Here is an 18337-nt window from a genome sequence, read left to right on the forward strand (position 1 = left end):
GATGAGCAAAGATGCTCATAGCCTAATCCAGGCCTTACTCTTTCTACCTCTGGGCCTTGGCACATGCCTTTCCTTCCACCAGGAATTCTCTTTCCTCCCTACTGATGACAAGGACTTCCAGACTATCCCAAAATTTAAGGCTGTGATAAATACCACTTCCTCTGATTTTTGCCCCCTTTCAATTAGATGGACTTCTTCATCTGGCAGGTGTCTTGGGGCATCTACTTCCCCCAGAAAGTGCTGTCGTGGAACAGTCCTTTTAGAATTGCCTTCAGGGTTGATTTGTGGACCACTAAGAAAATGGCTTTATTTTAAGTGAGAGTTGCTGAAAGTGTTATTGATACGTGGGGCAGGATGATTCTTCTTTGTTGGGGGCTGATCTGTGTGTTGCCTCCCTGGCCTCTCCCTAGGAGACACCAATCACATACCGCCTCTTCAGCCCTACACTCCCACCACCACTTGCGAAAAGGTCTCCAGACGTTTTCAGATGTCCCTTGGGGGAATATGCCTCGCTGGTTGGGAACTGCTTTATCAGACCAAAACCACGCTTTCTCTGACAGTCAAGAACCTAGGATAACAGGCAACAAGACAGCTCTGAAATCGGGCTGCCCCAGTTCAGATCCTGCCTCTTGCAGCTCTTATGGCATACTGTCACTACGTCTTGATGTCCTCACCTGTAAACTGCTGACAGTCAGGAAACGTCATTGCAGTGATTGATGTCAGGACAGTTGAATGAATTGCTGCAGGTGGTGTTCCCTGAGCAGTACGTGGTACAGAGATCTGCCCGGTGTCTTTTAGTTACTATGATTTGCTTTCAGAGTTGATTCTGAATGCTTCAGATTGTTGGTAGGAATCACCTTCATTCTTAGAGGTAGATTAATCGTCACTGAGCAGAGCTCCATGACAGAAAACATTTGGAGCAGTTGGTGTTCAGTCGCTCAGTCGTGTCCAACTCTGTGACCCCATGGACTGCAGCACGCCTGGCTCCCGTCCTTCACCATCTCCCAGAGCTTGCTCAAACCCATGTGCATTGAGTCGGTGATGCCATCCAACCATCTCGTCCTCTGTCACCCCCTTCTCCTCCTGCCTTCAATCTTCCCCAGCATCAGGGTCTTTCCAGTGCATTGCCTCTCTGCATCAGGTGAACAAAGTGTTGGAACTTAAGCTTCAGCATCAGTCCTTCCAATGAATATTCAGGGTTGATTTCCTTTAGAATTGTCTGGTTTAATCTCCTTGCTGTCCAAGTGACTCTGAAGAGTCTTCTCCAGCAACATAGTTTGAAATCATCAATTCTTTGGCACTCAGCCTTCTTTATGGTCTTACTCTCACATCCATACATGACTACTAGAAAAACCGTAGCTTTGACTAGACAGACTTTTGTTGGCAAAGTGACAGTAGAGCAGTAGGCTGGAGCAGTAGAGCAGCTTTTTGGTAACTAGGACTGGAGCACCCAAGGGTGACTCCTTGGAAGGGACTAACATGCTTACCCTGTAGTTCCGACCGTCCATCTCAGCTGAGTGCGTATACACTGGGCAGACTCCTCAGGCTGTCTCTTCTGATGTGTGTAACTTGCAGGTTGAAAAATGTTGATCAGTACCTTGCCCCAGTCATGATTTCTTAACCTTTCTGAGGTGCAGTTTCCTTAATCTGCAAATAGGACCACAGAGCAGTCTATGGCTTCTTATCTACAAGTCCTCGTATCAAAAAGCTCTAAAAACCGAAAGATTTTTTTAACTCATTTGGTGGCCAGAGCTGACCTGAGCAGATGTGTGATTTATCATCTTGATTATCCCTCTCAGTGGGAATTTTCCCATTTGCTACTGAAAAAAAGAATTGCATTTCCTTATGGAGTGCTGTTCCAGGGTATGGTGGGGTACAATATACAGGCATATCCACCTATGTCGGGGGTCCCAGGACTCCAGCAGGTTCATGATTTGCTAGGGTTACAGCAAGATTAACAAAGGTTGAAGGGGAATCAGGGACAAGCTTCCAGGCGTCCTCTCACCCTGGAGTCACACAGTTCAATTCAGTTCAGTTCAGTCGCTCAGTCGTGTCCAACTCTTTATGACCCCATGAATCGCAGCACGCCAGGCCTCCCTGTCCATCACCAACTCCCGGAGTTCACTCAGACTCACGTCCATCGAGTCAGTGATGCCATCCAGCCATCTCATCCTGGGTCGTCCCCTTCTCCTGCTGCCCCCAATCCCTCCCAGCATCAGAGTCTTTTCCAATGAGTCAACTCTTTGCATGAGGTGGCCAAAGTACTGGAGTTTCAGCTTTAGCATCATTCCTTGCAAAGAAATCCCAGGGCTGATCTCCTTCAGAATGGACTGGTTGGATCTCCTTGCAGTCCAAGGGACTTGCAAGAGTCTTCTGCACCACCACAGTTTGAAAGCATCAATTCTTCGGCACTCAGCCTTCTTCACAGTCCAACTCTCACATCCATACATGACCACTGGAAAAACCATAGCCTTGACTAGACAGTCCTTAGTTGGCAAAGTAATGTCTCTGCTTTTCAATATACTATCTAGGTTGGTCATAACTTTTCTTCCAAGGAGTAAGCGTCTTTTAATTTCATGGCTGCAGTCACCATCAGCAGTGATTTTGGAGCCCCCAAAAATAAAGTCTGACACTGTTTCTACTGTTTCCCATCTATTTCCCATGAAGTGATGGGACTGGATGCCATGATCTTTGTTTTCTGAATGTTGAGCTTTAAGCCAACTTTTTCACTCTCCACTTTCACTTTCATCAAGAGGCTTTTAGTTCCTCTTCACTTTCTGCCATAAGGGTGGGGTCATCTGCATATCTGAGGTTATTGATATTTCTCCCAGCAGTCTTGATTCCAGCTTGTGTTTCTTCCAGTCCAGCGTTTCTCATGATGTACTCTGCATAGAAGTTCAATAAGCAGGGTGACAATATACAGCCTTGACCTACTCCTTTTCCTATTTGGAACCAGTCTGTTGTTCCATGTCCAGTTCTAACTGTTGCTTCCTGACCTGCATATAGGTTTCTCAAGAGGCAGGTCACGTGGTCTGGTATTCCCATCTCTTTCAGAATTTTCCACAGTTTCTTGTGATCCACACAGTCAAAGGCTTTGGCATAGTCAATAAAGCGGAAATAGATGTTTTTCTGGAACTCTCTTGCTTTTTCGATGATCCAACGGATGTTGGCAATTTGATCTCTGGTTCCTCTGCCTTTTCTAAACCAGCTTGAACATCAGGAAGTTCACGGTTCATGTATTGCTGAAGCCTGTCTTGGAGAATTTTGAGCATTGCTTTACTAGCATGTGAGATGAGTGCAATTGTGCGGTAGTATGAGCATTCTTTGGCATTGCCTTTCTTTGGGATTGGAATGAAAACTGACCTTTTCCAGTCCTGTGGCCACTGCTGAGTTTTCCAAATTTGCTGGCATATTGAGTGCAGCACTTTCACAGCATCATGTTTCAGGATTTGAAATAGCTCAACTGGAATTCCATCACCTCCACTAGCTTTGATCGTAGTGATGCTTTCTAAGGCCCACTTGACTTCACATTCCAGGATGTCTGGCTCTAGATGAGTGATCACACCATCGTGATTATCTGGGTCGTGAAGATCTTTTTTGTACAGTTCTTCTGTGTATTCTTGCCACCTCTTCTTAATATCTTCTGCTTCTGTTAGATCCATACCATTTCTGTCCTTTATCGAGCCCATCTTTGCATGAAATGTTCCCTTGGTATCTCTAATTTTCTTGAAGAGATCTCTAGTCTTACCCATTCTGTTGTTTTCCTCTATTTCTTTGCATTGATCGCTGAAGAAGGCTTTCTTATCTCTCCTTGCTATTCTTTGGAATTCTGCATTCAGATGCTTATATCTTTCCTTTTCTCCTTTGCTTTTTGCCTCTCTTCTTTTCACAGCTATTTGTAAGGCCTCCCTAGACAGCCATTTTTTTTTTTGCATTTCTTTTCCATGGGGATGGCCTTGATCCCTGTCTCCTGTACAATGTCACGAATCTCATTCCACAGTTCATCAGGCACTGTATTTATCAGATCTAGGCCCTTAAATCTATTTCTCACTTCCACTGTATAATCGTAAGGGATTTGATTTAGGTCATACCTGAATGGTCTAGCGGTTTTCCCTACTTTCTTCAATTTGAGTCTGAATTTGGTAATAAGGAGTTCATGATCTGAGCCATAGTCAGCTCCTGGTCTTGTTTTTGTTGACTGTATAGACCTTCTCCATCTTTGGCTGCAAAGAATATAATCAATCTAATTTCGGTGTTGGCCATCTGGTGATGTCCAGGTGTAGAGTCTTCTCTTGTGTTGTTGGAAGAGGGTGTTTGCTATGACCAGTGCATTTTCTTGGCAAAACTCTATTAGTCTTTGCCCTGCTTCATTCCGCATTCCAAGGCCAAATTTGCCTGTTACTCCAGGTGTTTCTTAACTTCATACTTTTACATTCTAATCCCCTATAATGAAAAGGACATCTTTTTTGGGTGGTAGTTCTAAAAGGTCTTGTAGATCTTCATAGAACTGTTCAACTTCAGCTTCTTCAGCATTACTGGTTGGGGCATAGACTTGGATTACCGTGATATTAAATGGTTTGCCTTGGAAATGAACAGAGACATTGTGTCGTTTTTGAGATTGCATCCAAGTACCGCATTTCGGACTCTTATTGACCATGATGGCTACTCCATTTCTTCTGAGGGGTTCCTGCCTACAGTAGTAGATACAATGGTCATCTGAGTTAAATTCACCCATTCCAGTCCATTTTAGTTCACACAAGAGGTCACACAAGAGGTACTTAATTCCCCAGTTTGGACGATTGTGACAGCATGTATGAAACGTTACCAGCCAGGGAGACCCCGGAGTCCAGGGTTTTCACTGGGGGCTGATCACACCGGTAGCCTCTACCTGGTGCAGACCAAAGTTCCAGACCCCATGGGGGAAAAGGCTTAATCAGCAGAAGCCATGTTGTTTGTACCATTTAGGCACAGTGAGTCAGTCTTACATCAGTTCTGACAATTTTGGGAGCTCTCTCCAAACCCAAGCACCCAGACCCCAGCCAGGGGCCTTTGAGCAAGATAGCCCGTCAGGTGGGTGTATTCACTATTTTCTGTTTCACATCTCATTACCTTTCTGAAATCTTTCAGTTCTCATTTGCAAAACCCACCCTGTTGGTAGAAACCAAGACAATACTGTAAAGCAATTATCCTTCAGTGAAAAATAAATAACAGCAACAACAGCAAAAGCCCCAACCTGGTCTTAAGGGTTTCAGATAAAGGATCGTGGCCTTAATATTCTTACAGGGTGTGTGGGGCCCTGAGGGATGCTCTGGGATCAGTCTGAGAAGTGAAAGAACTGCATGGGGTGGCTCAGCCCGTGGAGGCCCTGTGCTGAGGCTTTGTTCTCGTTCCTCCCGTAGAACCTGGGCCCCTCCGTCCTGGCAGGGGTGGCCGTGATGGTCCTCATGGTCCCCCTCAATGCTGTGATGGCCATGAAGACCAAGACCTACCAGGTAAGGGGGTGTCTCCGTGGGCTCCGGGCCGGGCCCCTGCCTGAGGCCTTTCTGCTGAAGTGTTGGCTGACTTCCTTCTGCAAAGGCCATGGGGGCCTCAGCCTTGCCTGCCTGTGGGAATCCTCTGGGGCGCCTTCATAAATGCTGGTCCCCACGCCCCATTCCAGGAATTCTGAGCCACCTGATATGGGTGGGGCCTGGGCATCGGGTTTTTAAAGCTTCCCATTGGGCCGCCAAGGTTGAGAGCTCCTGAAATATTTAGACCTCGTGGGCCAGTGTGTGAAGCCGCATCTGTGGACCTCTGGGAGACTCCTCATTTTCCATGGGTTCTATTCCTTTATGTGGGTATGCATTGTCCAGAGCTGAGCAAAAACCACCCCTTGCTTTTTTCCCCCATCACCTTATGCTGGTCACAGCTACTTAGTATTTTTTAAGTTTTCAAATAGTCAAGTAACAGAGTGAATGTCTTCTCATTATATTTTAAAAGTTCAAATAATGCAAAAGTGTAGGGCCTGTCCCCTTCCCTGTCCTTTCAACCACAGTGAACACACCGAAGAAAATCCTTCTAGAACTTTCTGTGTGGTTATGTAGAGATCAGACTCCTTGTATAGTTAGGCTTGGCGTGTATAATTGTGTGCATTGTGGTGCTATCGCCATATATATTTTAACACACACAGGCCCTTTTGGCAGCATGATTTTGTCGTTTGATACCATGCCTGGGGGATCTTTCTGTGGCATGCCATGTGGTCTGACTTCATTCTCTTGAGCTCATGTCTAATGGTCCATAACAGAGGTGGGCTGGAGTTCTTTTTTTTTGCTTCCCCATTGATGGTTATTTATGATATGCCTGTGGAATTTCAAATGAGAGAGCTTGGCCGCACTAATGATGCCGTAGGAGAGACAGGTTCCAGAACGTGGGCCTGGTGGGATGAGGTTTGGGGGGGTAGGGGGATGATGATGGCCTTTCATCTTCTTCCCTTGAATGGTCCACCTCTGAAGCAGTTTCTGTCTCTGTCCTTGACCTCGTGTTGCTTAAACTGTCCTGTTCTGTGACCCAGGAGGGACATAGCACTTAATGATAGGGTTCTTGTGAGCAGGACTAAATGCCCGTGAGAAGCTTAGAAAAGTGTCTGGCTTAAGGAAAAGGCTAGGTGATATCAAAAATATTTAACAGCGCTATAGCACGGGTACCCAGTGGTCAGAACCAGTGCTGGCAGGTACAGAAATACTTTAGTATTGTCACAACCATGTACTGGCTGATAAGCAGTAAAGAAAATAAGAAAATGGAGGGGGGAAAAGTATCTCTCATATTTGGATCAGCAGAGTAAGGCATGTGCCCCTTCCTCCCTGGATGGCTGTAAAGTTTTTCTTGCCTCTTTTCTAATTTTAAGAGGTTTTGCTAATAATGTCAAATCTAACATGATTCAAAGCAGTTTTTTGCCTTGAAAAAACGAATCCTTTGGAGGGCTCTCAGGGTCCAGAGTCAGGATTCCCAGGGATTGCAGGCCCGCTTTCCCACCCTCAGGAAGGCCCATTCTTAACAGATGGAGCTGTTGGTCTGGTGCCAGGGCCAGAAGTGAGCGACCAGCCGCCCCCCCACCGTGAGGTGTTGACCGCTTCTCTCTTCCAAGGTGGCCCACATGAAGAGCAAGGACAATCGGATTAAGCTGATGAATGAAATTCTCAATGGGATCAAAGTGCTGAAGCTTTATGCCTGGGAGCTGGCATTCAAAGACAAGGTGCTGGCCATCCGGCAGGAAGAGCTGAAGGTGCTGAAGAAATCTGCCTACCTGGCCGCCGTGGGGACCTTCACCTGGGTCTGCACCCCTTTCCTGGTGAGTGAAGCCGGATTTCTTCTGGCCCACACGGTCAGATATTTTATCGTGTCGTCATTGCCTAAGTATTTTTCGGAAGTCGCTATTTCAGCACAGTCTTCTCCGACCACTCTTTTTAAAAGTACCACCCTTGCCCTTTGTTTTATTCACAGCACTTAATGGCTTCTAGCCCAGGGCTACCTGGAGCAGCCAATTCAGGAACTGTTACAGGTTCACCGTGAGCGGAGAAGCTCGTGCTGGAACATAAACCTCTGCTCTCTGCGTCCTTCATCCAAAAAGTCTGGCTAGAAACAAAAAAAGTCAGCAGAACTAAGCTGCATGCTTGGTGCCTTAGTTGAGCCACTTGATGGTGTCCGCTCCTTATCTGTGGGCATCTGGTCACACACGGAGGGTTGGCAGTGACTTGTGGACCACACTCTAAGTGGCCGTGCCAAACACACTCTAAAAGTTGCTTACTGTTTCATGAATTGTCTTTCTCCACTAGAATGTCAGCTCCAGGAGGGCAAAGATTTTTTTCTGTTTCCTTCTGTACCCTAGTGCCAGAACCACTGCATAATAGGTGGTCAACAAATACTTCTCATTCATTGAAAAAAATAATTCAAATCATATGAAAAGTTACAAAATAAAAAGTAATAAAAGTATATTATCCTTCCATCTATCCCTTTCCTCCAAAATGACAGTTTCGTATATCTTTTTAGGAAAAAAATGTTGATGTGTGTGGATATTTTAAAAATATTTATTATATATTCAAAAGGAGTCATACTTACATGGTGTTCTGGACCTTTGGACTTAGTATATAACTGCTCAGTTCATGCATTCAGCTCTGCTTCATCTGTTTGAACGATGTATACTTGTCCGGAGCGTGGGTGTGCCGTTGTGGACTTAACCCATCTCCCATGGCTGGCCTTTTAGGCTGCTCCTTGTTCTTTGCTGTTACTGAATGTTCTGATACACACGTCTTGGGTTACTGTAATGGGTCTATTCCTAGCTGGCCATCCTTGAAACGTTTAAAGACAAGAGTGTAAGTTACTGTTTTCCCAACCTGGCCAAAAACCATATAGAGAGGGACTGTGGAAACCCTTTAAGCCCAGTGGACAGTTAAACATGGTTAAGGATGACTTCAGATCATGTGTCCCCCCACCACCCCCCGCCATACTTCTTTTTTCTTTCTGTCTTTGTATTATTAACTATGTCATTCTTTTTGAAAATGTTGTGCTAGTAGTGAGTGTTACTTCTTACTTACATTGGCAAATATGTATTCCTATGGGAAGTTCCTATGACCAAAACCACAATTTTCGTAAATAAGACACAGAGTTTTCTAATAGGCTACCAAGTTGCAGGTGGAATGTTTAAGGAAGCTCCTGCTTTTTTTGATGTTTGTCAAAGTATATTCATTTGGATACTGGATTTTGTTAGGCTCAGCTTGATGTCTCCTAGATTCTTAACACACACACAAGGCAATGTGGTGGGAATCAGTGATGCTCCAGCTTGTGCAGGCCTCACACTCACCTGCAGGCCTTGTTAAAGCCATGCTCGCTGGGCCCAGTTTCAGATCCAGTCTGTCTAGGAAGGCCCTGAGTATTCACATTTCTAACATGTTCCCAGGGGCTGCTGCTGCTGTGGGCCTGGGGCCCACACTTTGTCCTCAGCACTGGGGCCCATAGACCAGTAGCATCGGCGTCACCAGGTTGCTTATTAGAAATACAGACTCTTAGGCCTCACCCCAGACCAAGCCAAGACAGATCTAAATTTTAGCAATTGGCCCTGCCAGGGGATTTGTATGCACATTAATGTTTGAAAAACATGGGCAAAAAGGCGGAATAAGCACAGTATTCTGTATAGGACCACCCAGTGAATAATTTAGGTGTCCTTGGCCGTGTGATCTCTGTGGCAGCTGTTTATCTCTGCTGGTGTAGTGCAAGAGTGGCTATGGATGGGACTTGACTGGTGGTCCAGAGGTGAAGACTTCTCCTTCCAAAGTGGGCATAGGTTCAATCCCTGGTCAGAGAACCGAGATCCCACATGCCGTGGGGTGTGCCCAAAAATTAAAAAAAAAAGTAGGTATGGATAAGACAGAATGAATGGGTATGGCTGTGAGCCTATAAAAATTACTGTATAGACACTGAAATTTGAATTTTGTATACTCTTCTACGTGTCATGAAATGTTTTCTCGGATCATTTAAAAATTGGGGTTTTTTTAGATCATTTGAAAATGTAGACTCCGTCCTAAGTTCATGGGCTGAGACATAACCAGCTGAGTCTTGGCTTAGAGGAGTGGAATGTTTCTCTGAGAGTCAGGACGCCTGCTGAATTCTCCTGCCAGCTCACGGAGTGACCTGCAGCCGGTCATTTTACCTCCCTGCCTCTGGATCTCTGAGCAGGAGAGATGAAGGGGCTGGAGCTTTCCCGGTGGCTCACTGGTAAAGAATCTGCCTGCAATGCAGGAGACACATGTTGGATCCTTAGGCTAGGAAGATCTCTTGGAGGAGGAAATGACAACCCACTCCAGTGTTCTTGCCTAGGAATCCCCATGGACAGAGGAGCCTGGCAGGCTATAGTCCATGGGGTCTCAAAGAGTGGGACATGACTGACCATGAGCATTTGGCTTGACTTGGCTTTGATGAAGGGGTTGGGCCCCAGGGCTGTGCGCACGGCCCTGCCCTCCGCAGGCCCCTTGCCTCAGCCGACACCCCTGGACAGTCATGGTGTTCCCTTCTGCTGAATTATGCTCAAGCAGTCCTCCAGGGGCATGAACACTGCCAGTGGACTGGAGTTGGCCCAAGCAGCAAGGTCACGTAGCTGTTCTGGGTCTCTGTGTTCCCTAAGATCCCCTCCGGCTCAAACTCTCCCACACTCCAGGCTGGAAGGGTCTGCTGTCTCATTCTTTTCACACTCCAGCCTCCCCAGCCTTCCCCAGGTCCTTAGTGACTCTCTTTGTTTTGTTAAAAGTAAAAAATACAATACTGCATGGTAGTTAACTGGGGTGGTTCTTATTTTCTTCCACCTGTTCGATCCCGCCAGGACCCTCTGTCCATGGGGTTCTCCAGGCAATAATGCTAGAGTGGGTTGTCATTTCCTTCTTCAGGGGATCTTCCCCACCTAGGGATCGAACCTGCATCTCCTGCATCAAAGCCAGATTCTTTACTGTCTGAGCCACTTTCTGGAGGCTCAAATGTTCAATAGTTTCTATGCATTAAATACAACTGTTAAATAGTCCTTACTGTATATATGATGCATTTTATTTTAAAAACAGAAAGTAATGCATTCGTGTGGTGAAGATAGTTAAAGCTGTTCCGAAGAGTCTGCAGCTGAGCTTCTCAGCTCCAGCACTGCTGACATTTGGGGCCGGATAATTCGTTGTTTCTTCTTGGGGAGCTGTCCTGTGCACTGTAGGATGTTGAGCAGCATCCCTGGCCTTCCCCCACTCGATGCCAAGGGTACCTCTCCTCCCATCTCCCCAGTTATGATGATCAGAATATCCCCAGGCGAGAAACACCTGTCTGCAGTGAAAGGCACTGCTCCTGCCTCCACCGGCCCCCATCACCCAGCTTCCTTGTCCATACCAGTTTCTTCTGTGTGTTTACGGAAACAGCCTGCATGTATACCAGCATAACATTGACTATATACAATAAATGTACTGCAACTGATACATCTATTTTATCTACTTTCATACTAGTGATAGCAAATCACATAGAAATCCAAGATGTTTGGATTCCTTTCTGTTCTTTTTTATAAATAGGCAAAGATCTGAAGTCAGATCAGTCAGTCAGTTGTGTTATGCTTAGGACGAAAGGATCTTTCCCCATAACCCTTTGCTCTGCACATCAGATCCTCTGACAAAACCTGGCCATTTCTAGCTAGTCACCCAAACTGCCAACCGTTTAAATAATCATTTCCTGCCCTGGTCTCCCTTAGGAAAGCACAGCAAGAGTTGCTTAAAAAGTGTGACTGGCTTTTCTTGACCTTCAATTTGCCATTCAGCTTTGGAGTGATGGTGGACTTGCAGAGACAGAGTTGGCTGAGCTGTTTGTCATGAAACAGATGCGCCTAGGAGTCGGTCGGGGACCTTGACCCTGGCCGAGACATCGAAGCCTCTGCCTACATTAGGATAAAATATGTGGCCTCTGAGTCCCTTGGAAGGTGTTTGCATGTTCTTTCCACTGGTGGATTCCTGCACTTCAAGGATGATGATGTGTTTACCCTCTGGTAGGTGTGATGGAAGACAGAGTCCTGAGGGGTCAGGCAGGAATGGGGATGCCATGTGGCAGGATTGATGGGATTGTTTTTCTGGAATATAGAGCCTGGCATTTATCATGTCCTCATGTCCACCTAATGCACTTTCCTAAAATAGCATCCCCAGGCAGCCGTCAGTATTTAGCATTTGCTATCTTAGAAGGTTTGTGAGCTTCTTGTCATCTCTGTGCCTTGTATGTCCCTGCTTTAGAATAATTACCCTTCTATATGCTGATTGCCCATTGTGCAGTTCTCCACCAACCAGAACATGCCTGGCTCTTCTCTTTTATTGCTTATATCCCTGAAACACAGTGCATGCTAAGTTGCTTTAGTCATGTCTGACTCTTTGCAGGTAGCCCATCAGGCCCCACTGTCCATGGGATTTTCCAGGCAAGAATACTGGAGTGGGTTGCCATTTCCTTCTCCAGGGAATCTTCCTTACCCAAGGATCAAACCTGGATCTCTTAAGTCTCCTGCATTGCCAGGAGGATTCCTTACCACTAGCACAGCCTGGGAAGCCACTGAAACATAGTGGACTTGGCAAATAGTACCCACTCATTAGGTGTATGTAGAATGACTGACTAAATGAATAGACTGAAGATTTGGATAAACTGTATTAGTTAGGAACCATCTTGCAAGTGGCAGAAACCTCTTAGATCCACTCAAGTAAAATGAAAAGAAGGGAGATTTTTGAGTCACAAAACTGTAAAGTCTAGGAAGATGTTGGTTTTAAGCATGACTGGGGTTTCAGGCATGGCTGGATCTAGGTGCTCCAAAGATAATGTTGGGTATAATTCCTTCCCTGTCTCCTACCTTTGCTTTCTCCACAGTGGTTTCTTTGTCAGATGCAAAGTCAGCATGCAGTTACAATTGATCCTGTCATCTCAGTAACCGCAATGAGGAGAGAGCTCCCCTTTTCCCATTAGTTCCCACAGCAAAGCTGTGGGGTTGAGTCTCACTGGTTATGGTTGATTGAGTGCTTGTCCCTGAATCACTGGAGTCAGGGAACAGGGATGCTTGGATTGGCCAGGCCTGGATCATGTGACTTCTGTCAGAGATTAGGCTGTAATGTGGACATTTGATCTGTGGCTGAACCTCGTGGACTGAAGTTGGGGGAGATTCAGCTGCCCAAAGGAAAACTGATGTGTTGTTACAACCAACAAGAGGGGATGCCAACCAGGCAGAAGGAACAGATGTTCTCACAAAGACACGGCAGGTTTTTAGGGGTTGGGCTGGGGTCGTTGGTTCGGGCCTTTGCCCCATTTCTCAGTGTGAAGGGAGGCTCTGTTTTCACCCAGAGAGGTCAGTAGTTCTTCCTTGTTTGTGAAGGATTTTCCAAACCCTTGACCCTCACCGTTTGTAAGGCTGTGGCAAACCCCAGCTCCCCAGCCACCTCCACACACTGGCAGACACCCTTGCTCCAGAGACCCTGGTTTACTACCTATTTCCCGCTCGACTGTGAGTCTCAGGATCTCCAAGCCCGCCGTCCATAGTGCCTGGTCCACAGAGGGGGCCCAGTTAGCAACTGATGGATGAGTGAGTGCCCTCTACTTCCTGGAGAAGCGGACGCTGCAGATCTCACAGGGCCGCTCGATGCCCTTCCCATGCTGCCAGCAGTCACCCATCAGTCGGGCCAGTGGAGCGGGGGTACCCTGGTGGTGAGATGCCTGGTTTCTGTGTTGTTGAAGAGACACCCCTGGGTGTGTGCTTTCTTGCAAATCCATCCATCTACTTACCTATCCCACCCATCCACTCACCCACCCACAAACATTTTCTGGGTGTCTGCCACGATCCAGGTGCTGTCCCAGGCACTGATGATAGAGCGGTGAACACTACAGACAAAAGCCCTCACCCTCATGGGGTGTTCGTTCATTCATTCTAACTGGGAGAGATAGACAGTGCACATAATGAATGCATAAAGAATAGACGGTATGCTAAACTGTCATAAGTGCAACGGGAAAAAAAAAGGTTTTGGCTAGAGCAGCTGTGAGGGCTCACAGTTTTTAAACGGGATGATCATGGGAGTTCCCTGGCGATCCGGTGATTAAGACTCCACGTTTCCACTGCATGGGCCGTGGGTTCTATCCCTGGTCGGGGAACTAGGATCCTGCACTCTGCGGCCAAAAAAAAAAAAAGGATGATCCGAGACTTCACTGAAAAGGCGATACCCGAGTGTTCACCTGGTGGCAGTCAGGGGCCCGACATTTGAGAAGGGAAAGTGAGTGCAGAGGCGCTGTGGCAGGATTGCGTCTGCCTCACGGAAGAGTAACCACAGAGGCCGCGGGGCTGGAACAGAGGGAAGGAGTGGGGAGAGTGGTGGGAGAGGAGGGCAGACAAGTTCAGAGCTGTGTTGTTTACCAGTCAGTCAGATCCTGGGGCCTGAGTCAAGACTGTGGCTTCTACAGTGAGTAAAATAGACTGATATTGGACAGGTGATTTTTTTTTAAATTTTATTTTAATGATAAATAATTCACCACATCTATGTGTGCAGTTCAGTGGTGTTTATTGTATTCACCGGGCTGGGCAGCCATCCCCACTGCCTAATTCCAGAGCACTTCCGTCACCCCAGAAGGAAACCCCGTACTTACTGGAGTCACTCCACATCCTCCAACCCAGGGCGTCCTCTCTCTACCGTCTGTCTCTGTTTCTGTTCAGTTGCTCAGTCGTGTCCAGCTGTTTGTGATCCCATGGACTGTAGCAGACCAGGCTTCCCTGTCCTTTACCATCTCCCAGAGTTTCCTCAAACTCTGTTCACTGAGTCACTGATGCCATCCACCCATCTCGTCCTCTGTCGTGCCCTTCTCCTCCTGCCTTCAGTCTTTCCCAGCATCAGGGTCTTGTCTTATGAGCTGGCCCTTCTCATCAGATGACCAAAGTACTGGAGCTTCAGCATCAGCATCAGATATTCAGGGTTGATTTTGATTTGCCTCTTCTGGATATTTCATTTAAATGGAATCATATATAATGTGTGTGGCCTCCATGTCTGTCTCCTTTCATTTAGGACCATGTTTTCAGGGCTCATCCGTGGCGCAGTGGGCCTCAGCACTTCAGTCCTTTTTGAGGTTGAATGCTGTTCCTCTATGTGGATCTGGTGGGGGAGTTTTGAGTGAGGAGACTCTCCAGGTGGGAGGCGAGTGTGGCATCAGAACCTGGGGGAGGGGAGCCAGCATGTGCAGGCGTCCCAGGGATTGGGTGTCGGTGGCTTTTTGAGCACCTAACCTCCCTTGTGGCCACAGATCCTGGAAAATTTCCATGCCTTCCCTCAGGGTCACCTCCCTTGTTAATGTCAGAACCTGCTCTGCTTTCTAGTGCCCTGTTCTTGGTGGTTTGGTTGCTAAGTTGAGTCCGACTCTTGCGAGTCCGTGGACTGTAGCCCGCCAGGCTCCTCTGACCACGGAATTCTCCAGGCAAGAATACTGGAGTGGGTTGCCATTTCCTTCTCCAGGGGATCTTCCTGACCTAGGAATCAAACCTAGGTCTCCTGCGTTGCAGGCAGATTCTTTACCGACTGGGACCCGGTTAATAGATTCTTTGGAAAAATAGTCCAAGGACTTTGAACTGAGTCCTAAAACAAGAAATAAAACAGCCGCCATCTGTTGCATTTTACTGGTCCCCAGGCACAGGGTTAAGCGCTCTTCACTAGTGCCTGGTTCCTTGCTGCGAAAAGCCCTGTGCATGCTTATCCTGATTTCCCACTTCAGAGATGGAAAAACAGAGGCTGTCTACTGCCCAGGGTCACACAGCTGATAAACAAGCAGAGCTTATGGGTTTAATGTTTAAGATGTATTACCTTCTAATAGGTAGCAAAGAAATGAGGCAGCTGAGACCCTGAAAATACCCCGGACCTCAGCTGCACCAGAATCTTGGCCACACTGGGATCTCCTGATTGATTGCTGGCCATCTGTCCCGAGCTCAAGAATGAGGTCCCAGGCGGTTTATTTTCCCCCAGGGAAAGCCTTTAATGGCTCTTGGAGCCTGGGCTAACGTGGGGTTGGAGACTTGTGCCCATCTGCTGGGTCCAAGGTTTTCCAGATTGCCTTGGTAATGTGTGCCGGTGACCTCCAGGGGATGTTGTTAGCCTCGCCGGCAACACCTGGTACTGTGCTGGCCCCAGCAAAGGGGCGGGGCCCGGGGAGACACCTGTTGATCTTTTCCCACCTAAACAGTGCTGCCCAGCCTTGGATTATTCGGAGTCTTTCCTTTTTCTTGGTGAGGGAGGGCCTACTGTCTCAGACAGCTGAACCCAAATTCCCGTTGCCTGGGAGTTGAAATCCCAAGCCTCCCCATAGGACTTAAGGAAAGTCTGATTTTGTGGGAAGGGAGTAGGCTGAAGACCTTTGGCTGTTTGTTTTTTCTTTTTTTAAAAAAACCTACGTTCCTTTCCTGAGGGTGCTCTGAGCTGGAAGGAGCTTTCAGCAGTGGTATGAGTCCTCCATGTCCACCCCCATTTCACAAATGAGACAGTGGAGGCTGGTGAGAGGAGGTGACTTGCCTGAGGTCTCAGGGCTCCTGTGTTCCTGGGGTCATTCTAGGCACTGAGGATACAGCCACATACACAAGTCCCTACCTTTGTGGAGTTCGCATTTCAGTGCAGAAGACAGATACTCAATGTCTGTAATCTTACAATGTAAGGTAGTGATAGGTGTTATGAAGAAAAATAAACCAGGGTGTAAGGATGGTGCTGGAGAAGACTCTTGAGAGTCCCTTGGACAGCAAAGAGATCAAACCAGTCAATCCTAAGGGAAATCAACCCTGAATACTTATTAGAAGGACTGATGCTGAAGCTCCAGTACTTTGGCCACCTGATGTCAAGAGCCGACTCACTGGAAAAGACCCTGGTGCTGGGAAGGATTGAAGGTAGGAGGAGAAGGGGGCAACAGAGGATGCGATCCTTAGGTAGCATCACTGACTCGATGACTGTGAGTTTGAGCGAACTCTGGAAGATAGTAAAGGACAGAGGAGCCTAGTGTGCTGGAGTCCATGGGGTCACAAAGTCAGACACAGCCTGGCGACTAACAGTAGCAACAAGGATGGAGAGTGGTCTTGGGGCTGTTGTGAGTTGGGCATCCTCTCAGAACAGGGAGAGACTGGATGGGAAAGTCGTTTTGGGCAGAGGGCACTGCACTGACGTTGGCTCAGAGGTTTGATCTCGCTTGGTGATGTTGAGGGACCCCTTGAATGTCTGTTCAGTGTCCCCTGGAGAATGGTGGTGGGAATGGCCGGGACTTTTGGCTCCTAGCCATTGGTTTATCCAGTTCATTCTCTGGGTGTTTAGTGAGTGCCTGCTGTATGCTAGGCTTTGGGTATGTGCCACTGCTCCTGTGACTGAGATGCTGACCTTGCCTGCTTGCAGGTGGCCCTGTCTACATTTGCCGTCTATGTGACCGTCGACGAGAACAATATCCTGGATGCCCAGAAGGCCTTCGTGTCCTTGGCCTTGTTCAACATCCTCCGCTTCCCCCTGAATATCCTCCCCATGGTCATCAGCAGCATTGTGCAGGTACAGGCAAGACCGGGGGGTTTCAGGGAAGGGGCTTGGGGGAAACAAGGCCAAAGGGCACGGAAGTCCCCTGGATGCAGCTGCCTCTGTGTGACTTGTCCCGCTGTGCTCGGGGCGGGGGGGATGGTGATCGAGGCCGGGACCTTTGTGCTTTTGTTGGTCCTGCCCTAAAGAAAAAGAGATGTTTTTATTTATTGACACGCATACCCAGGTGCATGTGTGTGCACGCGCTTGTGCTCAGTCAGTCGTGTCTGACTCTGCGGCCCCGTGGACTGTAGCCCACCAGACTCCTCTGTCCACGGGATTTTCCAGGCAAGGATACTGGAGTGGGTTGCCATTTCCTTCTCCAGGGGATCTTCCTGAAGAAGACGTGTCTCCTGCATTAGCAGGCGGGTTCTTTACCCTTGCACCACCTGGGATGCCCCAGGTGTATGAAACAAAAGTTATTGCAGCTAGGCTTTCCTGAGCGCCGCAAGATTCTTTCTGGATCCTCTTCTAATTGAGTCTCTTCCACCCTGCCCTGTCGTACCATGTTCTGTTTCTTACATCTCCAGCTACTTCATGCTGATGTATTACAGAAATCAAACCAATATTGTAATTGAAGCAATTATCTTTCAATTAAAAATAAATAAATTAAAAAAAAATATGCCGCCACTAAATTGGTTTTGCAACCCACTCACGGGCTTGGCTCACCATTTGAGAAGTTCCAGCTGGACTCCCTGGAAGCCCCTGGCCCGGGTGGTGATTCTAAAGGAAAGGAAGCCACTCAGTCACACTTATACCCTCTGAAGCTCCTGCACTTTCCTGCCCACGGCGTTGGTCACACTCTTCTCCCTAATTGTCCACACGTTTCCATGAAAACTGTATCATTAGCCACATTGACAAATAAGCCTTAAGGTTTCATTGTCCAAGCCCTGGTCAAAGCTTTTAAAAAATAAGCCAGTAAAACCCCTTCTTCTTATGACCAATTTCACGTGTATGCAGAAGTGGCGAGAATAGTATAAGAATGCCGCGTGCCCGTCACCCAGATCCAGCGTTTTGCCGTGATTACTTCATCCGATCCTCTGTCTTCCTTCCTCCCTTCATTCCTTTTTCTCTCTCTCTTCGCTGAAGAATTTTAAAGGAAATCCCAGATCTCTTGGCATTTCACCCATAAATATTTCAGCATGCATTTCTTCTTACATAAGTAACACCATTATCAGATCTAACAGAAGTAACAGTAATCTCTTAAAATAATACTTGTTCCATATTAAAATTTTTTGGATTATCTCTCAGAA

General features: G+C 47.3%; 1 protein-coding gene across 5 annotated transcripts in view; it reads left to right on the forward strand.

Moving 5' to 3' along the window:
• The window catches only part of ABCC1 (ATP binding cassette subfamily C member 1), a 155489-nt gene that overhangs the window by 87488 nt on the left and 49664 nt on the right, over positions 1–18337 (forward strand). For all 5 annotated transcript variants that reach the window (XM_060406312.1, XM_027961611.3, XM_027961612.3 and 2 more), the window contains 3 exons: positions 5400–5492; positions 7124–7327; positions 16914–17060. In XM_060406312.1, coding sequence (XP_060262295.1) covers positions 5400–5492; positions 7124–7327; positions 16914–17060 — 444 coding nt within the window. The remainder of the gene's footprint in view (positions 1–5399; positions 5493–7123; positions 7328–16913; positions 17061–18337) is intronic.

This window comes from Ovis aries, chromosome 24 (genome assembly GCF_016772045.2).
Source record: "Ovis aries strain OAR_USU_Benz2616 breed Rambouillet chromosome 24, ARS-UI_Ramb_v3.0, whole genome shotgun sequence".
Taxonomy (NCBI): Eukaryota; Metazoa; Chordata; class Mammalia; order Artiodactyla; family Bovidae; genus Ovis; species Ovis aries.